The sequence below is a fragment of the Acartia tonsa genome, chromosome 14 (genome assembly GCF_053477335.1).
Source record: "Acartia tonsa isolate MP-2025a chromosome 14, ASM5347733v1, whole genome shotgun sequence".
NCBI lineage: Eukaryota > Metazoa > Arthropoda > Copepoda > Calanoida > Acartiidae > Acartia > Acartia tonsa.
Window position 1 is genome coordinate 33628821 of NC_137273.1, and position 24748 is coordinate 33653568.

The 24748-nt window shown below is 38.8% G+C and overlaps 3 protein-coding genes across 3 annotated transcripts; 1 reads left to right on the forward strand and 2 right to left on the reverse strand.

The window, feature by feature from the left end:
- Positions 1–3514: 3514 nt before the first annotated feature.
- On the reverse strand, positions 3515–5766 carry LOC145306003 (uncharacterized). The gene is made up of 5 exons (XM_080147924.1): positions 5473–5766; positions 5119–5244; positions 4823–4983; positions 4360–4405; positions 3515–3801 (listed from the first exon to the last, which is right to left on the reverse strand). Exons 1-5 carry the CDS (start codon positions 5663–5665, stop codon positions 3596–3598), a joined length of 732 nt encoding a protein of 243 aa, XP_080004050.1. The 5' UTR covers positions 5666–5766; the 3' UTR covers positions 3515–3595.
- A 188-nt stretch (positions 5767–5954) lies between these two features.
- LOC145306396 (uncharacterized) lies at positions 5955–9866 on the reverse strand. The gene is made up of 5 exons (XM_080148487.1): positions 9787–9866; positions 9200–9296; positions 7912–8007; positions 7395–7446; positions 5955–6163 (listed from the first exon to the last, which is right to left on the reverse strand). The coding sequence occupies exons 1-5, from the start codon at positions 9845–9847 to the stop codon at positions 5981–5983; spliced, it is 489 nt and encodes a 162-aa protein (XP_080004613.1). The 5' UTR covers positions 9848–9866; the 3' UTR covers positions 5955–5980.
- Positions 9867–11245: 1379 nt separating this feature from the next.
- LOC145305278 (uncharacterized) lies at positions 11246–22941 on the forward strand. The gene is made up of 6 exons (XM_080146887.1): positions 11246–11469; positions 13079–13198; positions 13774–13853; positions 21414–21473; positions 21634–22316; positions 22577–22941. Exons 1-6 carry the CDS (start codon positions 11293–11295, stop codon positions 22867–22869), a joined length of 1413 nt encoding a protein of 470 aa, XP_080003013.1. The 5' UTR covers positions 11246–11292; the 3' UTR covers positions 22870–22941.
- The last annotated feature ends 1807 nt before the right edge of the window (positions 22942–24748 follow it).

The window sequence follows — 24748 nt, forward strand, 5'->3', positions numbered from 1 at the left end:
TGATTTTTAACGTTTTTAACAACAAATATTTTATGTGACTTAAAAATCCGATTGGTCTGATTTTTGGTATACTGATTCCTAGGACAACAAGGTACAGTATAATAAGCGAAGCATCTCTATATCAAGTCCTAAAATTGTAAGTATGTCCTTAAACATTATCCTGTATTTAATCAGTTTTTAACTTACAAATTTGTTTCTACTCTTTGTACATTTATATTCTGATAATTCATTTCTGAAACTCTAAAAGTTTTAATGTTCGTATATCCTACTGTTTCTGAGCTTCGCTTTTTTGGATGTTGTCATCATTGTTTATATTGCAACTGAAACGCATGTTCGTGACTTCTGTAAATATAGTTAATTTAGAAAATGGAAGCTAACATCATGAAATTATGCGCCTATTTTCCTTATTAAGGTTTTCTACCATTACTGACGATGTTATGTAAATAAAAGTATTCCTCCTGATTTTTAAAGGGTTAAAAAACTGTATCTCCCCATCGCACTGTCCTTGTGCCGTCTTTCAATTGGGTCATTGGAAATCAACCAAATGGTGTGGTTTATATTAGCACAGCCAAGTAGAAGAAAATAATTTGGTAGCAATAAAAGGTCAATGAAAAAGGAAAGGAGGTATACATCTATACTATAAATCTGTTGGCTGAATGACAGCCCATATCAACACAGATTATTTTACTTTTACATATATAAGGATTATAAAGAAGCTAACGTCGACCCTCCAAACTATATTTTACTATCCTATTAAATAAGGTATTAAGCTTTTTTTGTCTGTAGCGAAGGATCTAACTAACCACTGAACCGATATAGTTTTCCTTTTCAGTGAAGCTGCTAATAGCTCAATTGAAGGATTATAACTATTTTAGGGGAATGAAACTCCATCATTCCAAGAGAAATGGAAAAAATGACCCAACCACCCCTTAAAAAAAACATTTGTCCTTTTCTGTGAATTTAAAGTAAACATTTTGACTTTCCTAGCCCCCTAGAGGCCTCGAGGGGCGTACTGTACATTGCATGCGAAAGGTTAAGTGTCAACAACCTCTAAACTAAGACTTTTTGAAGAACTGCCTTCACTTTTTTTCACCCGATATTAGGGTTGGGCCGGATACTTTTTTGGCCGGATACCGGATACCGGATATCCGGCTGATTTCAAATGCCGGATATCCGGTAACCGGCCGGATATCCGGCCAACGCCGGATATCCGGCAAATATCCGGTTATCCGGCCAAATTACCGGATATCCGGCCGGATAACCGGCCAAATTACCAGATATTAAAGTAGTAAAAAAAAATTTCTTCAGAAATCTTATATAAATTTACATAAAGTTAAACTTATTCAGAAAAAATGTTCTTCTAGCTTCAATAATAAGAAAATTATAGCCATTTAAGATTTTAAAAAGCAGAGATTTTTGGTGTAAAGTATAAGAAATTATAGAGCCGGATATCCGGCCGGATAGTTTTAATATCCGGTATCCGGCCGGATATCCGGCCACACCGGATATCCGGCCCAACCCTACCCGATATAACACCTGGTGAATCGCTGTGAATGCAAGTAATTTGTTAAATTTGCGAGCTTCACTTTTATGGTTATTTTCTCATTATTTTAGGGTAAATTTTTTAATTATTTCTATTTGAACTATGCATGAAAATATGTTTTACTGAGCACACTTTAAAACCAACTGAACCAGATTAATAGGAGTTATCTAATATGCCGCCAAATGAAACACATAAAATTAAAAACAGCAAAAATATTTTTCTAGTGAAATCCTTAATATAATGAACAAGTAGCTATCCTCTAGATGAGAGGGGTAAGATACCCCCTCACTCAAAATAATTTAAAATCTTCCCTGGGACTATACGAATAGACAGATAGACATGGACGACTAAAATGAAGGAGGTGTTTTTTAACATTTACACGTACTAAATAGCTTTGACTGTTAGAGCATTTTAATAGCATCTACTCTATTTTTTCTGTTAGATGGGGCGAGTGAGTAAAAATTTATGGTAGCATTGTGAGAACATACAAAAAACTTCTTGATTTCAAAGATTAGTAGACAACATTGATCATAAATTTCGTTGGGGTTTTGCGTACATTCAAATAGATGAATGTGACATTGCATGTATCACCCATCAGGGCTAACAATACTGTTTTAAATCTTACATTTTTTTTCATTTTTATGTCTTTAATACTATGTGATGGATAACTATTATGGCATTGAATCATAGACAATTTTCCGTCGATATTTTAAAATTTTAAATTATTGTTTAAATCCAGCCTAGGCTATTTTTAACTGGTATTAATCTTATGATTTTTATTATTATTCGGCGCAAGTTGCCTGTAATACGATAGTATTCATGATTTTTCAGTATGGCGGAGAATCGGTTCTAATCCAGCGGATATTAGGATATTAATCGGTTTCGAAGTCATATTAGCAATAAATATTACCAAATTTTCTTAACCAAAGAGTAGTTGAATTTCTAGTTGATCTGGTATTGTAGACCAAAGATTTGTAATTGTGGTTTTTGTGTGTTTTAAAATCAAATGCTTTAAATATTTTTCTTTCCAGTTAGTGAAATACAGGGATCTAAAGGGATAAGACTATAAATTTATGTACATCCTCAATTGTTATGCGCAATATTACACATACTGTAGATTTCAATTAGTGGTTGAAACGGTTGGACATTCAACTAAATTAACCAACCAATAGAAATTTAATAAAAGTCCCCAAGTTGTTAAGCCAACGAATAAGAAAACGTTATCATAAGACTTTGGGGACTAGTGTAATAAACAGCCCAAAAAGAAACTGTGAAGGGGGGGGGATGTTAAAGGGAGTTTATATTTCTTTAATCTTAATAAAAATTCCCTGATAGTTCTAGGGTTTAAGCCAGAATCTTATGTGAGGCTAAACTGTAAAGGTGAAACATGCTTTGATAAACACACGTACAGACAGACAGATAGACATTTTGTTACATATATACATATTTAATAGCCTCGCCATCTTCGGCTTATTTTTTAAAGAGTGGGGTTTCGTTGTTGGGGTGGGGGGTGGAGATTCACAAATCCTGGAAAAATAGCGTATAATCAACACATAACCATTATGTTTATTCTCTGAAACATCCATTCAGTGGTTATTAAAAGGGTCAAAAGAATAGAAAAAATTACTGACATACATTAGGGATATAGGGACAATGGATCTAAAATTAATTATTTTGGCTGTCTTAGACTTTGGGTTCTGGAAATAATGCAACTTTTCTTATTTTGGCTAATTTTAAAGATTTTGGGGACTAGCGCGCATAATGCTGCTGAATTTTTTTTGATCCTAGCAGACAAAAATCAATGAATATCATTATCACAATTTCTAGCAAAAATAAATGTTGATAAAAAAAATAATAGAAGCGTAGGAAAAAAATACACAAATAATTTTATATATTAACCTGATTAAATTGTTATAAATTAGCAAACAATTTTTTTCTATCTAAAAATGAAAAAGACCTTGTTGTCACAGATTTAAATAGTTGTATTATGTTAAAGATTCTAAAGGATCATTTTACAGAAGAAAAAAAACATTTTATATTTGGGTGTATATTTTATTGTTCTTTTGGTTGATGATTTGAAGGTTTTACCCAAGTATAGCCATTGTACTTTCTAACAGAATCTTCAATTTCTTTTCCATTTTCAATTTTTCTGTAAAGAATCTCCTGGGAAAGATTATCAATTTGCACAACTCCTCCCTCCCACTCAGCTGTTTTATTGAATGTTCCAAGTATCACCTTGTCAGAGGACACAATTCTACCTGCAAAAGAATGTAGTTTAGAATTTTGTTTAGGATTTTCTTATTTAGGATAATAATCAGAAAAATAGAAAATAATTCAGGGATCTTAAAGATGATTAATTGATGTAATCATCCACAATGATGATAAACAAAACTTTCCTTTTGAAGATTGTTTCATGAAAAGATTTTATCTAAAGTTTTTAAGCTAAAGAATGAGCAGCATTTTATAACAATTTGGGAACCAATAAGATTTACAGTCAATTGTCACCTCCCTCCCTTTTAATAATAATTATCTATAATCTCATATGCACTTAAATTTAAAGGATTTTACTGAACCAAATGATTGAAACTAAGTTTTGTTTAATTATTTGTTTTTTTCAATACGTGAGAAAGAAAATTCCTTCTTTTTGGGGGGAGGACAATAATTGTGTATGTTTTTTTTATTGATATAGAAAATGAAAATTTTAAATAAATTGATGCCATGGCAAAAACTTTTAAATCGACTTGTAAAGCTTTTGTAGATAATCTTAAATTGCCAATTCCTGTATCACTAAAAAACCTTACAATATCCTTTTATACCTAGGCCTTCCTCAAGACAGTCAGATTTGAACGAGTTGAATTTCACCTATGGGCATAGAATACTGTAGTTAACATCTAAAGGATTGGAATACCACTAGAAATTATTCTTTTATGTACCTGAACTTGAGCAATAGAAAATGGGTATACAACAAGGTACAAGGTTTTGAGTACATAAACCTGGATGTCCTCCAAGTGACTAGTATCTAAAAGTCTTGTTTTGGTGTCCCTGAACCTATTTAGATAATTTCTAGAGGACAGCTAAAGCACAAGTTTTATGTGTATGTTCTCAAAAAATCTCAATAATCTTTAAAAGAAAGGAATGACACAAAGGCTTATTTTCACTTTTAGAACCCTTTTTCAAAAACGCCAAAAGACTTTAAAACACATCTTTTGAAATACTCTTAAAACTTATATATATATACTTTTAAAACTATATGTATATGTAATGTATAGTATTCTATGCCTTTGCAGTGTACAATCCAGGGGTGTAATGATCCAGTATTTTGGAATTCCATTCAAAACAAGTGAATCCGTTAATGCACTTGCTTTTGTCAACTTTAGATAGAGGAATTCTGCTGATCTGATATGGACTCATCAATGTGTAGTAACTGGTTGCTATATCACCTAGAAGTTTTGTCCAGAGTTGAAAAAAAGTTATTATGCCTATAGATTTAAACAAATGAATTTTTTTATTGTTTATGAATTAAATGTGGATTTGTTTTAGACATATGAAATTCCATAGAAACTTACTTTACTTACCTAATTTTGAAGGTGTTGACATGGCCCTAGCAAATGACTGTGGCAGCTTTTCATAATCCTCACTTGTCTTGTACTCAAATTTATTTTTACTTAGGAAACCATTGATAGGAACTTCAGGTATGTAAGCTGAAATTAAAGGATGATTTTCATGTTTAAGTCTTAGATAATTTATTTACCTTTTAAATTTTTAACATTAGATTGGATTCTAGCCACCAAGGGAAAAGCTGAAGGAGCAGGAAAAAATAACCTTTAACTAATGACATCATAATGCACCTTCCCTATTAAGATCAATCCAATTAAACTAGAGACTTTGAACTTTTAATCAGATTAAAACTAAAATAGAAATTTCCTTACCTGTCGAGAAGGGACAATAATCTGGAAGTGAGTTAACTGGCAGAAAGTAATTACACACCTCTGTCATACATTCTTTGATATTTATCACATCTTTGATGCAATAGTCAATTTCTTCAAGTACTTCATTTTCTCTGTCTTCTTGTTTGAATTTGTCATAAGATTGGTAATAAGTGACCTTAATTTTGACGTACATAATTCTTGTGGTAAGCACAAAAATATATATTTCCTTCAGTTCATCAAGACTTTCATCACACTAGAAAAATGCTTAAATAAAATTATGTTAAAATTTGACTTTCCAGAATGGCTTGAAACCTTATTTATGACTGCTGGATTAAAAATTAAGTATCCATGTAAAGAGATAAAACTATGCAATAAATCACTATTAAAATATATACTACACTGCTCTAAAAGTGTCAACCTTATAAAGTAAATCAGAGGAGCAGAAAACTTATATCCTATTTGATATTATAGCATTCCTTATTTGTGTAATAATACTCAAAAAGGGCTTTTAAATTTTTTGCTTCAAATCAACTTTGTTTTCTGCAAAGGTCAGGTTCATGGAATTGAAATGTTCAGCCCACAATTTGAGGTTGGTTTTCTGTTGCATCTCCTTGAACTGTGCCTGGATTTTCTTCATTCCTCCTTTAGCATTCATCTCCTGGAGTTGAATCAGTATCTCATCTGTCTTGTCCTAAGATCAACAAAATTATTAAGGATATAAATGTAATGCTAATTTTAGAATATACTTAGAATTAGGATGGGATCAGGAGCGTCCAAGCTTTTTTTTGGGGGGGAGGGGTAAAAATTTTTTAAGGGTGGGGTAATTCGTGTTTGGGGGGGGGTAAAATGTCGCGCGAAGCGCGCCGCAAATATTTTTTACCCCCCCCCCCCCCCCAAGCAAACTTTACCCCGGGGATTAAAATTTGCTTGGGGGGGGGTAATTACCCCCACATGAAATCTGTTGGCAGGGGTAAATTTAGTTTACCCCCCCCAAAATTTACCCCTGGGGTAAAATTTTTGGGGGGGGTAATTTAAATTTTATTAAATATATAAAGCAAAGCGCGCAAATTTTTTTTTTATTAGAGATTTTTTATTTTGGGGGGGGTATTTACCCCCCCCCAAATTGTTTGGGGGGGGTAAATACCCCCTTCTAAATGGTTGGGGGTGCCTACGGCACCCCCAAGGTAGGGGTAAATTTTAAATGGGGGGGGTAAAATGAAAAAAAGTTTGGGGGTGCCGATGGCACCCCCAAAATCGTTTGGGGGGGGGGGTAATCGCCCCATTACCCCCCTCTTGGACGTCTATGGATGGAATCCTTATAAAAGTACTAGGTTGTCTGAGTGTGTGTGTGTGTGTTTGTCTTCTGTGTATACCAAAAAATCGTGCTACCCACAAAACTGATATAGTTTACAATATCACCAATACCAAGAAGAAAAATCACCCTTAGAAAGATGACCCACCCATCATATTTTTGTTTACTTTTTCTTTTATAAACTAAAATTGAAAATAGAGGAAGGGGGTCGACTCCCCCCTCCCCCCCCCCCCACATACACATCTTAAATGCCCCTAGAGGCCTTAGTTAATTTAAAGCATGACTTTTGTTGTGTGTACTTTTTCTTTAAAGTAAAGCTTCTGTATCTCAGAAGGTATTATATCTTCTTCTTTTTTTTGGGGGGGGGGGGAGAAGCTGTTCTAACCCTTCCCCAGGGAGTGATGATATTACTTAGTTACAAAAATACTTTAATATTTGCCCTAAAGTTTTACAAAAAAATATCACTTAGATTTCATGACCTTTGAAATAATGAAATAATAGTATTTTAATTAGTTGAAAATGTTTGTTGCTTGAGGCATTCTTGGATGATAATCAAACCAACTATACATACATCTTTTGGACAAAATTTGCATTAATGTTTCTAGTTTACCTCTAGAGCAGATAATTTGTTGTAAACATCTTTTAACTGTTTGTTGATGGCACTGTCATTAAATAATGTCATATTTATCAAAGAACAAGGATGACAATATATCCATAGATAGAAAAGCTTGTGAGGAAACAAATGATTAGAACATTCAAGTTATAAAGCAAATTATTTAAAGACTAGCGGCTTCGCCCCTAGCCTCTAGGGGCTTTGCCCCAAGAGGTTTGATCAACCTAATTTTTCGTATTTTAGATTTAAAAAGAAAAAGTACAAAAAAAAAAATTTTTTTGGGGGGGGGGTTGGGGGTGTCCCACCCCCCAAGAAAATAGCTTAAAACCATCACAGGACCAGTAGGTATATTCCCTGAAGAGTAGAGCCCAATCGGTTCAGTGGTTACTGAGATCTTAAGCTTCAGACGGACAGACAGACGGACAGACATCGTTCTACTTTGTATTATAGATATAGAAGATCCATTATTCTAAAAATTAAATAGCAAAAAATTGTTTTGGTAAAATTGACATCCCCTGTGTCTCCATGTGGATCTAGTAAAATAGCAGTGCCCGCCAAACAGCCACCAAGAAGGGTCAGGGGGAGAATACCACTATTTCCACCAATACAACTAGAATTAGAATAAAATTTCCAGTATGGCTTCAAATTCAAATTTTTTCAGCTAAATAAAAACTGGTTCTGAGCCAAACTAAAAAATTATTTATCATATTATAGACAATATTCTACAAATAATGAAATATGAAACATAACATTTTTTCTAGTTTTTTTTTGTCACGGACCTTCGGCTCCAAGGGGTCTAGTTAAACTGTAATTAATAATTTTTCATTTTACAATCCGTGCAGTTGTCTATAATATAATGCAATAAATGAATGTTATAGGTTTTTCAATTTTGATTAAGTGTACCTCGCTCCAGGTACATAAAATAAGTAAAAAGTCTATATTGTTTGAAAAATTGATTAATAATCTTGGTTGCAAGGTAATAAAGTTTCTGTTATAGTCATTTTTTCAAAGCGAAGCTTTTCTATAATTAGGGTCGGTCCGTCCGTAACGGATAGCTTTTTTCGTTAACTTAGGCATGTTAGAATTGTCCTATCGATTTCAAACTTGTGATTCCTGTAGAAGTTAGGTACGAGTTAGAAAGCGTATCAACTCTATCAACCAGAATGTCCGTACGTCCATTTTAAACATGTTGATTTTTTTACATTTTTAACACCAAATTTGTATGTGACCTAATTATCCGATTGGTCTGATTTTTGGTATATTGATTCCTGAGACAACAAAGTACAATATTATAAGCGAAGCAACTTTATAATCAAGTCCTAAAAATGTAAGTATGTCCATAAACATTATCCTGTATCAAGCAGTTTTTCAACAAATTTACTTACAATTTTGCTTTGACTCTTTTACATTTATATTCTGATTCAGTTCTGACATTATACAAGTGTTAATGTCCGCTTGTCCCACCGTTTCAGAGCTTCGCTTTTATGGATGTCGTCATCCTTGTTACATAGACCCTGCATCAAACTAGAAACATAAAAATGGTACCTACAGCTATTATGTCTGGCGTGTGACACTAATGGTGAGAGTAGGACAATGGCTTGGCCCATAAACAGGAGCAAAGTATTGCCAAGCATTGTTTGGACTTCCAGAGAAAGGTCGTGCAATCAGAGGGTTGGTTGTCTGTTACTTAACCAAATATCTTATTTATCTTATCTAACTGTATACTAGTTGACAGTTTATAGTTCGGACATAAACTTAAAGTTATAGAGTAGCCCTGCTTATAAACAGAAATATGGTTGTACCTGCAGATTCTGAAGGCAATATTCAACCCTTGGGCTATATGGGGTTTCTGATCACTCACTTGCTCTATGAAACCATTGATATGGGGATGGACTTCAACTGTATAGATAAAATTCCTTTTTTTGTCATTAAACTTTACCCTACTCAACAAAGCTCTTTATAGTGCCGTTAAAAAAAAATAACGTCATGTTAGAATAGTCCATTATTCTAATATGACGTCATTTTGGATTGTAGGTCAAAAGGTTTTAAATTTGTCCCCTTTTTTATAGGCACTAAATTTACAATTAGAAAAATTCTAATATGACGTCATTTTTTGTAGGCACTAAAGCTGTTCATCAATCTTGGATAAGAAATTGGTGGGGGGTGAGGTAAAGGGGGGGAAGGTAAAGGGGTGATTAACCCCTCCCAAAACTCAAAACTGGGACAGTTTGGGGTTTGTCTTTATGATATAAAGATTACCCCTCACCCAAAGTTTTTATTTTATTCTAAATGCTTTACCCCCCCCCCCCCCCCACAATATAAAAAGCTTGGATGTCCTTGGCGGGGGGGGGGGGGGGGGGGATGTACTATGTTTTGATAAGGATTTTTCCTAGTTCATCCACAGAAGTAAATATGTTCTTGGTCAACTCTTCTACTTCACTTTCTTCCATATTATCTTAAATGTTAACTTTATCATATCCTATATCTATAATACAAAGTAGAACGATGTCTTTCTGTCTGTCTGTCCGTCCGTTCGTCTGTCCCTTAAGATCTCGGTAACCACTGAACTCTTCAGGGAATATATCTACTGATCCAGTGGTGGAACACCCCCAACCCCCCCAAAAATGAAAACTCCCCCCCCCCCCCGAAAAAAAAAAGTTTTCTAGGGAACATTAAACTACAGGCAGTATTCCTTTTATTTATTTTTTTTAAATTACCTCTTGGGGCAAAGCCAGCTGAGCTTACAGCCGTGCGACTTATTTAAGTTACATGACTTAATGCAGGAGAGTGCCGAGCCTTGATTTTATTTTTCAAGAGTTCTATTGTAAACCAACATCCATAAGTAGCAGAGGAGAAAAATCTAAAATATTTGTCAGACGAAATTTCTAGCAGCCAAGAAAGTCTTTTTTTCGGCCATAAAAATATAATATCTGAAGATTTACTGAAAGGCAGAGAGAATAATCACGAAACCTTCTTTACATTTTGAGAAAAAAAATAGTTGGCAGCTGCGACTGAATCTAAGTTTGCGGACGTTTTCTGAATTACAGAGCTCGGCAGCCGCGCTGTCAGTCAAATTAAGCCTCAAATATAATCCCGTCTGGATGCTTTACATTTCATTAAAAAGAGGGCTTGCCATATGGGTTAGGTCTAGATTTCAAGCGGATTTCAAATTTGTAAAAGGTTGATATCCATGATGTTTACAGGCGTCTTACGCGCGGCTGCCGAGCCCTACTTAATAACCAAGGAAACAAAATATTTTTATTTTTGCTTGTCCATATATTGTCTAACTTTGGTTTTGCAACTAAGTGCAATTATCATCCTTGTTTCGTAAGGATTCACTAATTTTATACAATATCTACGATTCATCATTGTTCCACTAAAAATTAATTAAACAAAAGATATTTACAGCTTTATACCTACTGCCGGCTCCGGCATAAAAGCCATACTTAATTTCAATTTATAATTGAGACGCAACATAAATAAAAAGGATTGTTTAAAAATCTTTCTATAATTAGGGTGGTGTCATCCGTTTGTCGAACCAAAAAGCAAAGCTTTTATTGTTAATTCAGGCATTTCAGAATTTCACGATCGATTTCAAACTTTTAGAAAATAAAAGGATATTAATTTTTTGTTCATTTAACCATTAAATTTAGTTTGAAGACAACCAAAGCATACAATTTTCTGTATATCGATGTAGAACGAGGAGAATTGTGTTAATATGTTGCTCAGCATTTGCAGTTATTTTTGTTAGAATCTTTGGACGAACGTATGTAACATATATTAAATGTAAAAATAAAATAAATAAAAAATCCTCGAATTTCTTAAAGATAAATCTTTGAAATCTTAATAAAAAATCGTCCATAGTTAGTTGAATAGTCTTTTAATAAACGTGAAAATGGCATCTTTAATCCTTCCTGGGACAAAAATTGGTGACTTTTCTGGAAATATTGTAAAGGGGGATGGTCAGTCGACTGCTTTGTGGACATCAGATAATATAGATGAAGAATATATACTGTTATGTTTCTTTCCTATGATCAATGCTGTAGATTCTACAGAAGTGAATGCTATAAAGGTAGATATATATTTGTCTTTTTGTACAAATTATCTTAATATATTATAATAGTTTTTTTTTTATCGCATCGCATTATAGACAGCTTTGCGTGGATATTAAAATGAAAAATTATAAGATTAACACTAATATTAATTTTATGATTTTTAAAAGCGAAGCTTTTCTGTAATTAGGGTCGGTCCGTCCGTCCGTCCGTACGTCCGTCCGTAACGGATAGCTCTTTTCGTTAATTTAGGCATGTTAGAATTGTCCTATCAATTTCAAATTTTGCATGGTGATTCCTTTAGTAGTTAGATACGATTTAGAAAGCGTAGCAACTCTATAATCATTACCAAAATGTCCGTACGTCCAATTTAAACATGTTGTTTTTTTTTACTTTTTTAACAACAAATTTTTATGTGTTCTAATAATCCGATTGATCTGATTTTTGGTATACTGATTCCTGGGACAACAAAGTATAATGTTATAAGCGAAGCAACTCTAAAATCAAGTCCTAAATATGTAAGTATGTCCATAAACATTATCCTGTATAAAGCAGTTTTTCAACAAATTCACTTACAATTTTGCTTGACTCTTATACTTATATATTCTGATTATTCAGTTCTGACACTATATAAGTGTTCATGTCCGTTTGTCCTACCGTTTCAGTGCTTCGCTTTTATGGATGTTGTCATCCTTGTTAAAAGCGAAGCTTTTCTATAATTAGGGTCGGTCCGTCCGTCCGTCCGTCCGTAACGGATAGCTCTTTTCGTTAATTTAGGCTTGTTAGAATTGTCCTATCAATTTCAAATTTTGCATGGTGATTCCTTTAGTAGTTAGGTACGATTTAGAAAGCGTAGCAACTCTATAATCATTACCAAAATGTCCGTACGTCCAATTTAAACATGTTGGGTTTTTTTACTTTTTTAACAACAAATTTTTATGTGATCTAATAATCCGATTGATCTGATTTTTGGTATACTGATTCCTGGGACAACAAAGTATAATGTTATAAGCGAAGCAACTCTATGATCAAGTCCTAAATATGTAAGTATGTCCATAAACATTATCCTGTATAAAGCAGTTTTTCAACAAATTCACTTACAATTTTGCTTCGACTCTTATACTTATATATTCTGATTATTCAGTTCTGACACTATATAAGTGTTTATGTCCGTTTGTCCTACCGTTTCAGTGCTTCGCTTTAATGGATGTTGTCATCCTTGTTATTTTAATATTCACAGAAAACTATCTGTAATACGATTCTATACATGATTTTTGGTTTCAATGAGAACCGGTGCTAATCATGGCGGATATCAATAGGTTACGAAGCCATACTGAAATAGTTATTTCTCGCTTCGTATTATAAACAGCTTTCCGCAGATAAAGAAGGTACAATTATAAGATTAAAACTATTTTTTAGGACCAAGGTGCCGAAGGCACGGGCTAAAAAACTGGTTTTTATCTTATGATTGTACATTTTTATATTCGTAGAAATCTGGATATAATACGATGCTAGACATAGTTTTTTCGTATGAATGAGAACCGGTTCCTATCCACCGGATTCGAATAAATAAGAGAAATAGTATTATTGTGATATATAAAAGGATAAATAAAAAATTTATTGTTTTAGGCAAATATCGACAATCTAAATAAGCTGAATTGCAAAGTACTTGGTGTCACAGATGAGGGAATACCCTCGGTCAAAACCTGGATAAATATGAGTCCAAGTTCTGGAGGATTTGGCGGACCGGTAAGTCTTAAAATTTTTAACGGATATTTGTTTTCCAATTTTCTGAAGCAAGATCATACTACCCCCTGGCAAAATTAAGAGGGGTGTTAAAAAATTTTGCCGCTTCGCGCGATGATTTATCCAATACAGGGACGCTTTTTTCCACTTTTCATTGGTTGGGTGGACACCATCCCCTGACCCTCTTGTTGTCTATAATAAACTTCACAACCCCTCCATTTTGAATCAAGGGGTGTTTCAAAATTTCAGGTGCGCGTTGTGCACTGCCTTGAAAATCCTCTGCACGTTACTGATTACAACGCTGGATTACCAGGATTAAATTATAGACCTTTGTAAATATATTTTTTTTTAATTCGACGCTTACATTTTTTTTTACTTTTGACTATTTTGGAATTTTAAAGATTTGTAGATTTGGAAATATTTTTTTAATTACGTATTTAGATAAATTGAAACTAAATTATTTACAAATAAAAACCTTCTAAATTAAATGATATAAATTTTGCTTACCATTGAAGATATTTTATCATTAAAAGGCCTACAGCTTTAGAAATTATTTCTTTAACAAAAAACTTTACTAGGTTGGATTTGATATAATCTGTGACAAAGGAATGGCCGTTGCCAACAAATTTGGGGCTAAAACATCTTCAGGAGAACCAGCTAGGAAATTGTTGCTTTTAAAAATTAAAATATCCGCGGAAAACTGTTTATAATAGGAAGCATTAAATAACAATCATATGATCCCATATTTATATTCGAATCTAGTCCAGTTCACGGTAAAATGTTCTTTAAATCATTTTAGTGGTGAACAAGATTAAAATGATTTAAAGATCCAGCTCTGGTAACGATCAACTCCAAAAATCAATGAAATTTAAAGGCTGCTAGCTGCCAAACAGCGGAATGTATATGTTTTGCTCACACACCCTATTAAGCGGCATAAAATGGCCTATAAATAATCTAGCCTATCCTAGATCAAATGATGTGTGGTATCCGCCTAGGATAAATGGCAGACACCAGAGTTCAAAATGACTACGGCAGTGTGAACAGACGTGGACACCTATACTATAGAGAAGCTACGCTTCTCTAGCAATCACTAAATAACAAACAGCATCTATTCAGTTGTTCCTTTATTGAAGGTCTAAGGATTACTAAAGTTGTACAACATAATATAAATACATATGGATTAGGAATAAAGATAGTTAAAGGTAAATCATACAAGTAAAACATAGATAGTTGCAATGGTTAGGTAGATGGCTATCCCTGTCCGGGGGAGGCAGGATAGCCCATGGAACAGCACAATAGGTAGATAAGCGTCGAGGGGTTGAGTGGTAGGTCTGGGTACTAAAAAGGGAAGGTTTGATGATTACTGTGACAACAACAGTCTGTGTGGGGGTGATTCTATCAGGTGAGGGAAGGCTTAGATCCTTTATCTTCAGGGCTGAGGTGGTGCTGATAACTTGGTGGTTGAAGGGGAAGGTTCCGGTGCTTAAGAAGGGAGAGGGAGGGGTAGCACCCCTCCCTCCATTTGCAGGACAACTGAGAGATGAAATCAATACCGTTATCTGACATATTTTCAGGTGGCTTTACAATTGTAGAATAACAGGATTTAGCTGGGTGCGTAGCATCACTATAATGTCTTGGTTTCTGCATGGCCCAGAGTTGCCGCATACCACAACTCTCCCCTCGGAAGGCTGGGAGGGGTTGTCTGCACCGCCAGACTTCCGACAGTGGTTGCGGCCTTCAGTTTGTTGTCCCTGTGGAATGGGTCCGCCAGGATACCAGCTGCTGAACGGTGGTAGACTCCAGCCCTCCCCAGGTCGAACGGAATCTGCTATATCTGCTGGAGTAGCTGGTCCTGTTGGATGTTCTGGCCGTTGGATGTGTGCCTCTGAGGCCACCCTGGCAACCTCCAGGGGTGGCACAGCACATGAGGGGGCTTGGACCAACAGCCGCCTGGTATACACCTCTTCAGGTTTCTCTACTGGGCTGGTGGTCTCCATCGTGTTGGTCACCTTGCTGCTGGCAGGCTGGCTACTGGATGCAAGCGCAGCTTCTTCGCCGTCGGGGCTGGTCAGGTTCATTCAGCTTCCAGGGTCTCTGTCAACGCGGGCAGGTGGTGGTTGCCATACTGTAGGAGCGTTGCCTCCCTCGGGCTCATCCTGGACATTGGCAGGGTGGTGCATGGCAGTCAGACCTGCAGGGTAGGGGAAGGTAACAGTCCATCTCCTGTGCCGGAGGCTGTCTTGGATCTGCAAGGGTGGCTCCGCTCTAGTTGGCTGGGGGACAGGCCCATCCACGGCCACTGCTGCTGGTGGACTGGAGGCACAAGGCTCCGGATTTCCTCCCCTAGCCTGAAGGTGTCCAGGCACATCGTCTCCATCTTGGGTAGACATAATTGTTGGGGATCCTCTACTTCTATGGTTAGGCTCGGCACTTGGCGCATCTAGTTGAGTTACTCCCCAGGCAGCGGTCAAAGCTTCTTCAGTTTGGCTGGTAATGGCTGATATCCTGGTTCCTGGGGCAGATGCAGGGGGCGCAGGCAAGGTTGACCCAGCACAAACTTCCTGGTACACCAGTGCAATACAATTACCCTGGCTTGGTTGAGGGAGGTAGACAGCTGGACGCAGTTGAGGGTGAGGGACAGCTGGACTCTCCCTGCTGGCTGGGGGCTCTGGCTGACTGGGGGTGACGGGTGTCACCCCTTCCTCTGGGGCTGCGGGCTCGTTCCGGGGTCCAGGTATCTCGGTGGCGGCAACGGTTGTTGCCCCAGGCACCAGCATGGGGGCGCTGGATAGCACCCCCCAGTCTTCACAGGGGTCCAGGTCTCTCGGTGGCGGCGACGGTTGTCGCCCCAGGCACCAGCGTGGGGCGCTGGATAGCACCCCCCCAGTCTTCACAGGTGGCGGCGACGGTTGTCGCCCCAGACATCAGCTTGGTGGTGCAGGGAAGCACCTCTCGTTCCTTCCAGGTGGCGACGCCGGTTGGCGTCCCATACATCGACTCAGACTCACTGGCTAGCGCCTCTTGCCTCTCCCGCTCGGCGGCCGCCAGGGCCTCCCCGTACACCGTCCCGGTGGCGCTGGGTAGCGCCCCTCGGCTCTCGCTGGGGGTGACAGGGGTTACCTCCTCCTTCGGGGGACGCGGTCTGACGGGTACCATCATGTTGAGGCCGACCGGCAGAGGCCGCAGGACTTCTGGCTCCGCAATGTTGGTTGGCTGCACGAACACCGGTCCCATGTGGTTGAGGCTGAAGTCCAGGCCAACCCGGTTGGGTTCAGCTGCTCCTCCCAGCACGTTGATCCTGGCCACTATGGTCCCAATCTGAGACACAGACTCCTGGGTAGCCGCGGCCCCAGCGGCGGCAGCTGGTTGGGGTGAAGGCTGGGCATCTCCCTCCAGGTAGACCTGGGTGTCAGACTGGTTGTATGCAGGTTGTTGGGCTGCCTGGTGTTTCTTCATTGCCTGGTCCCAACCGGTTCTACACTTGGCGGCTGTGTGGCCGTTGAAGCGGCAGCGCTCCTTCGTCCAGCTGGGTCCCATCAGTCCGGCTTCCCCAGGGTGTATCAACCTGCCAGGTCTCTCCTCCTCCAGTTGGGGCACCAGCTGACAAACAGGGTCTCCCCTACTAGGGGTCAGGCAGTGCTGGGCTGCTTGTGGTGGCTCCTTGGTTACATTCAGCCTCCTCCCCATACACACAGGTCCCTTCCATCCAACAGCGGCTCTCCTCTCCTGGGTGGCGAGGCCAGCCTCGGCCTTAGCTTCTGCAGGTGCTTCTCCACATGAGGGATCCTGCCTCCCGTCACGCCAGGTAGTTGGTAGCAAAGGCCGTTGATGGTGCCAGTCGGAAGGGGGGCTATGATCTCTGGGGGGTATCTGTGGCCAGTGTGTGGACAGGTACCCACAGTTGAACCAGCAAGGCCCAGAAGATGCCATACTGATGGTAGCCTGAACTGTGTTCTGGACTGCCAGCAGGCTGTTGGTAGCCACCTGAGTTGGGCCAGAGTTGCCAGCTGGTATTGCGTCCCTGCCAGGCTCCGTCAGCTGCTGGTGGGGAGCCCCTGCGGTGATTCTGGTTTTGGCAGGGGGTGGCCTTCTTATTGACTTCCCTAGTTGGAGCTCTGCATCCTGGTGGGCCTCCATCTTCAGCAGCATGGGGGGACTTGGCTGGGTCATGTGCAGTGGTTCAACAGAGTAGAGGCATCTGGTCTTGGAGTGTGGGGGAACAGCCTCACGGCTGCTGGTCAACCCTGCTCCCTCCGTGCTGGGTAAAGCCTTCCACTGCAGCAGGTCACCATTCTCCATCCTTAGGCCGGTCCCCAGTCGTTCCATGCCTGGGGGCTCCCAGGGAGGCTTGGGTGGCGGCTCCCCCACCCCCAGGTACGCGTCGGGCATCTGGGTGAAGAGCCTATTCCCCTGGGACAGCTCCCCATCCTCCAGGTTGGTGAGGCCAGCGCCAGGGAGGACCTTTCCACCCCAGACACAGGTGGTACTGGCCCTAGGGCTGGGCCCCTTTGGAGTCTCAGTTCTGGTGGTAGTGTCCATCTTGGGGCTGGCCACTAAGTCTCTGAAGCTTGTCACCTTCTCATTAGGCTCAGTCGCATCGTTCAACAACCCCAGGAGGACACATACAGGTTCAACAATCCCCAGTCCAGTATCTCCATTTCTCGTGCGTTGAGCACCAACTGTACAGGAGCTGTGCAGCGGACATTCAGTCACCCTTCCAGACAAGGGCATCTCAGGGACCAGGGGTCTGTGACCTGGCATGTGTTTTATGTTCACTGTAATCAACACAGTAGGCCAAAGTAATAACAGAAGCAACACCTTGTATGAAGAAGCAGAGAGTGGTGGGGTACAGATGTTGGTGGTTATGGTCCAAATGAAGACTTCTGTCCACCACAGTGCCAGCAGCATGCCTAGGCACACAGTTAATGCCCAATCAGGAATGTCTTCTATTGCCGCACGTCGGGCTAGGGGCTGGCAATTTCTCATCTTGTAGATATAGGAGCAGAGTAGAGTAGCCGCGCCGCAAGGAGGTTCGAGCCGGCTCACCCCTATTATAGATACTATAGCTGTGTAATTAGGGTGGTCGTCCACGTAGCCGTAGGCTCTGTCCTCCTGGCTCAAGAGTTTCGGTGGCTGGAGCGTCCCCATGATAAGTAGCAGGGGGTTGGTCTGTTGGTGCCAGCGTCTTGTTTAACTGTTGAGCCTGAGTTGTTCTCCTTTCCAGTATAGCTCTTGATTTCTGTGATAACCAGCGGATCTTAGCTTAGAGATAAAAGGGAATATGTTAGGTATCCATAGATGTCTCTAGGAGCATATCCGCTAGTAGATATATGGATATGTAGGCTATCTATATATATGGCTACACTCCCATATATATATACGTGTATAGGAATATCCCCAGAGCTAGCTAGCTTTCCTCCTTACTCCAAAAAAATCACGCTTCCTCTGTATATAGTTCACAACTATGAGGGTCTATGGTCAAGGTACACACCACCACTGCCCATTGTGGGGCATCAAGTCAGGCTATGTCCACCAGGTGGGCGTACTTTCGTTCAGTTACCATATCAGTCTCCAGTGTTGTATGGTGAGGTTAGTATTCACTTACTTGCACCCATGATACAAAAAAAAACAACACTATTTATCACTTGGGTATTTATATATACATATGTTTTTTTCACTAGCCACTCAGCTTTGAAGTAGGGTTGGCAGGGCTATGAAGATGTTGAGGGTCTTAGCTGGTCTAAGGAACTGATTTAGTTTTCCTTATCACACTGTAGATAGGGAGGGAGGAGCTTGCAAGTTTTTCTTCTAAAAAATATCTCTGTTGTATGCTATAGAGTGGCCCCTCTCCTGTGTGTGTGTGTGTGTGTGAAATCCCCTCTTCTTGCAACGCGCCTACGCGCCGTCAGAGTGTGCACACAGGTAAAACGCGCTTCTATCCCTCAATCTGCTTTCTCATTGGTTCGCTGGATCTCTCTTTTTCCGTTGAATTTTTTTGTTGCGTCCTAAGCTCTGCGACCCGTAAATGGCGCTCTGTTCTCCCGGTCGCTATCTCCACACTGTGGGCGGACTTATTTAAGTGTGGGTAGGAGGGGAAGCGCGTGAGGGGACGGGGTAAAACCGTCCGTTCCCCCCCTATGGGGAGGGGGGTGTTACAGGTTTGAGGTAACTGTGTGGTGATGTAATTGTGCCCCTTTCCTTAATCCTGGGCTTGTTGTTATGTCACCTTGATTGTATTCTCTTCAATGGATGGTGGGCCCCTCCCTTTCCTCTGGGATAAGGGGTGTATTTGTTGTGCTGGAGGCTTGGGTGGTTAGATTGTTTATCAAGGCATTGTTATATTACATCTAGATTCTATTTTTGGCCTTATCACAATACATAACAGATTTGCTTACCAAGCCTGTTCTATTTTTAGTTTTATCACAATACACAACAAATTGTTTGCCAATCCTTGCTCATAAATCTATTGTTTAGCCATCACACTAGGGTGGTAATCCCTACAATGTGATATAATATCTGCTTTTCTAGATGGGTGGCTGCGCTGTAGCCTCTCAGGATACTTGGAGTTGACGTAGTTTCTTCTGCTTGGTACACTACACTCGTATGTTGGCTCGCAGCTCGCAGCTATTTGGCGTGTTTCAGCCTATCGGCGGCAGGGAATGTCCCGTCCTGCGGCGCCGCTGGTTCGAATCCTTGGCTTGTTTCAGTCTATCGGCGGCAGGGAATGTCCCGTCCTGCAGCGCCATGTATCCGAATCCGGCTGATGGCGGCAGGGAATGTCCCGTCCTGCTAGCGCTGCTGGTTCGAATCCTGCTATCTCTTGCAGTAAATGTTGGCCTATTTTCAGCCGTTTGCACTTAGTTGGCCTGTTTCAGCCAGTCCGCAGGCCTGTTTCAGCCCTTGAGCGCTCAATTCTCCGTTAGATGTCGGCGCTTCTCGCGGTTCTCCGTCAAGTTTCGCTGTTTCGCTTCCACAACTGCCGGATGCAGAGTTAGACCTTGCTATCCAGGGTGGGTAATTCAGGTTGCTTGTGTCAGTTTTGCCAGTTTCACTGCTGGGAGTACCTTAGCCTCAGCTGCGCGTCTGCTCTACACTTGTGGTTTGCCGTAATCTCACACAGCTGTCACCAAAAGTTGTGGTATCCGCCTAGGATAAATGGCAGACACCAGAGTTCAAAATGACTACGGCAGTGTGAACAGACGTGGACACCTATACTATAGAGAAGCTACGCTTCTCTAGCAATCACTAAATAACAAACAGCATCTATTCAGTTGTTCCTTTATTGAAGGTCTAAGGATTACTAAAGTTGTACAACATAATATAAATACATATGGATTAGGAATAAAGATAGTTAAAGGTAAATCATACAAGTAAAACATAGATAGTTGCAATGGTTAGGTAGATGGCTATCCCTGTCCGGGGGAGGCAGGATAGCCTATGGAACAGCACAATAGGTAGATAAGCGTCGAGGGGTTGAGTGGTAGGTCTGGGTACTAAAAAGGGAAGGTTTGATGATTACTGTGACAACAACAGTCTGTGTGGGGGTGATTCTATCAGGTGAGGGAAGGCTTAGATCCTTTATCTTCAGGGCTGAGGTGGTGCTGATAACTTGGTGGTTGAAGGGGAAGGTTCCGGTGCTTAAGAAGGGAGAGGGAGGGGTAGCACCCCTCCCTCCATTTGCAGGACAACTGAGAGATGAAATCAATACCGTTATCTGACATATTTTCAGGTGGCTTTACAATTGTAGAATAACAGGATTTAGCTGGGTGCGTAGCATCACTATAATGTCTTGGTTTCTGCATGGCCCAGAGTTGCCGCATACCACAGATGCACAGGGAAAGATCAAGGTAGAAAAAATGCGCAAAATAAGTCTTTTTCGCGCTTTTATCCACTGCATGTAAGATAACTGTCCAATTTTAAGTAATGACGATTTTAAATTATTTGTAGGACCTGTTTTATTGGTTAAAATTTTGATTGAGCTTAATCTATACATTCCCATCGTTTGGCCGTTGTCATCCTTTAAAGTTCATAGATTTTTTAACATAATCGTTACCAGAAACATTTTACTGTGAACTGTACTAAATACTTTTATTCCTCATATCGTTGAAAGAGAAAAACGCTTCTTATTAATTAGCTTTTGTGTATTTTTGAGATTATAAAACCTTAGTGGATATGATATTATGCGGATTATGATGTGTAGAAGCAATGATGATAACTATAGAGCCATATACATCCTGGATAAGAGTCGTGCAGTCAGACATTGTTCTTTCTACCCAAGGTATACAAATTAATATTTTCTAATATTATAGAAAATTGCAACTAATTTATATTGAATAATTGGTGGAAAAGTTAGGACACTGCTACTTTAAGCAACTTAATTACAAACTATTTTATTTTTTGTATGTACATCTAGTAAGTGATATTCAATTTATTTTTAGATATGTTGGTAGAAGTTTTGATAGTCTCGTGAATACACTGACAGCAATACAAACAATAGATGCTGATGATGTTATTATTCCTGCTGGTTGGAAACCTGGAGATAAAACTATCAAGAATACTCCAGATGGTATTTATGATTACTATGGTATTTCTGGCAATACTATTGCAACAGGATCCCTGGTTCAATCAGAGAAGGCCAAGTCATCTGTCAAATATTCAGAATCTGGTGTTGATGTTCGTGAATCTACTCCTCCAAATGATGTTACTAGCAAGAGTACAAGTAGGAAATCATCAAGCAGAGATTCTACAGCTGTAGGTATACCATCTCCTCAAAGTGATTTAGCTAGTAAGAGTACAAGTAGAAAATCATCAAGCAGAGCTTCTCCAGTTGTTATAATACCTGCTCCAGCTCCCTCAAGCTCTGCTAAATCTTCAAAGTCAAGCACGACAAAAGCTTCTTCAGTAAAATCACCGAAACACAGCACCATAAAAGAAGCATCAGTAAAATCAGAATATTCTAAACCATCATCAAAACTTGGATCAGAAAGAGGTTTAGAGGTAGCTTCTATAGGATCAAAGAAAGAATCATCTAAATCATCTGTTTCAGCGGCTTCTTTTCCTTCCAAGTCAACATCAACTCCTTCTAAACCAGCTTCCCCATCTGGAAACGTGTCTACTAAAGGTATTATAATATCAGGATTGGTTGTGCTTCTTGGCTCCTTGTCATTACTGTATTACTATCTTAAATAAATGCCCTTTAATTAAACTTTTCTTCTTTTATTAGCGTATAATTCACTTTGTCCGTACGTCAGCACGTTGGGGGAAATGTGATTTTCTTTGCTGCTATTTAAGATATTTTTATTTCAACAAATGCTCTTTAAATCTTCTTGTTCGTTTTTCACATCCAAACTCAAAAAGAAGGCACAATCATTTTCAATTTAGATGAATCCAAAATACCCACTCCTAAATCAAAATCACCATGTTCGCCATCAACAAAGGCAACAAGTTTATCATCAGCTCCTAGCAAGGCAACAACAGGCGAGTCAAAGAAGATCATTGTTTTGTCAATTGATGGGAAGAAGTTGAAATGTGATTGTACAATAAGCAGTGTTCCCAAACCAACAGAGAAGAAATTGAATTGTGATTGTGTTGAGATTGATTCTCAGTCTCCAAAAGCAGTGTCCACTCGTGAACAAATTTCAGTGAAAAGCAAGAAGAAATATCGCATCGTATAAATAAATAAATTTATTTAAAAATACAATTTATAATTACTTTTTAATAATTGTATAAATAAAATTAGAAGTGTATACTTATATTTTTAATTTTTTTAAATGAGGTTTTTGAAAGCGAAGCTTTTCTATAATGATGTTCAATTCAAACATCCATCTGTCCGTCCGGCCATAGACGTCCAAGGATGGGGGTAAAGTGGGGATTACCCCCCTCCAAATAATTTTTCATTTTACCCCCCCTATTTAAAATTTACCCCTACCCTGGGGGTGCCGCAGGCACCCCAAACCATTTAGGAGGGGGTATTTACCCCCCCCTAAACAATTTTGGGGGGGGGTAAATACCCCACCTAAAATTAAAAATCTCTCAACAAAAAAAAATTCTTGCGCGCTTCGCGCACATTTTTAATACTAAATATTTGATAAAATTAAAATTACCCCCCAAAAAAATTTTACCCCGGGGGTAAATTTTTTTGGGGGGTAAACAAAATTTACCCCTGCCAACAGATTTCAGAGGGGGTAATTACCCCCCCCCCCCAAGCAAATTTTATCCCCGGGGTAAAAAATTTAGGGGGGGGGGGGGTAAACAAAATTTGCCGTATGTATTTGCGTCCGGCCGTAAGTCCATAACGGTTAGCTATTCAAACTTTGCATGATGATTCCTATAACAATTAGGTACGATTTATAAAGAGTATTAACTCTATAATTGTTATCAGGTAGAACGTACATTTTTAACATACTGATTACTGATTTCAAATTTAAAAAAAAACGATCTGTATGATATAGTTATCCTATTCATCGGATATTTGGAATGAGGATTACCAGAGCAACAAGGTACAATTCTGTAAGCGAAGCATGTCTAAGATTAAGTATGTCCTTAAAGTTTAAACAATATACTTATTTAAGCAATTATACATAATAATTAGTTGAGACTTATATATTAACATTTTTTTACAATATTGTTCTGACAATCTTTAACTGTTAATGTTCGTTTGTCCTACTTAGTTTAGAGCTTCACTTTTTTGGATGTTATCGTCTTTGTTATAAAAAAGTGAGTGTTTTCTAGAATTGTCTTATCGATTTTAAACTTTGCAAGAGGATTCCTATAACAATTAGGTACAATTTTAAAAGCGCAGCAACTCTTTAATTGTTACTTAAAAGTCCGTACGTCCAACATGCTGATTTATTAAGCAACTACTTTTTTATGTCATAATAATTTGTTTAAACTTTTATGTTTATATTCTACTTTTTCAGGAATTAGTTCTGACAATCAAGTTTTAAGTATTAACTATTGTTTGTCCTACCATTTCAGTGCTTAGCTTTAAAAAAAATTATATTAGTTTGTCTAAACTCTGGATAAAATCCATAGCTTAGCCATACTAATTCAGTATTTCCGAAGGTGAACTACCAGGGTAAGTGGTAGAGGGACATAAAAAAAAATATAAGGCACTTGAGAAAATCGCAAAATCTTCATGTTAATGTAGTTTGTTGTATAACCAACGGACTGATAAGCTAAGTAAGTTGTTTACTTGATCAGGAATGAGTTATAGCCAACAAGCGAACCAAATCTAAAATTATATTTGGGGGTTAGATAAATAGGTAGTCATTACTACAAAACATATCCCTCCAAAATCACGAAACCTTTAAGAATATTTTTAAAAACGTAGCTTTTCTATCATTTGGGTCGGATCGTCCGAAAATAGCTTTTTTCGTTAATTTAGACATGTTACAATATCCTACGGATTTCAAACTTTGCATGGAGATTCCTTTAACAGTTAGGTACTATTTAGAAGGCGAAGCAACTCTGAAATAGTTACCAGAAAGTCTGTACGTTCATTTAAAACATGCTGATTTTTAACTTTATTGACAACAATTTATTTGTATATTA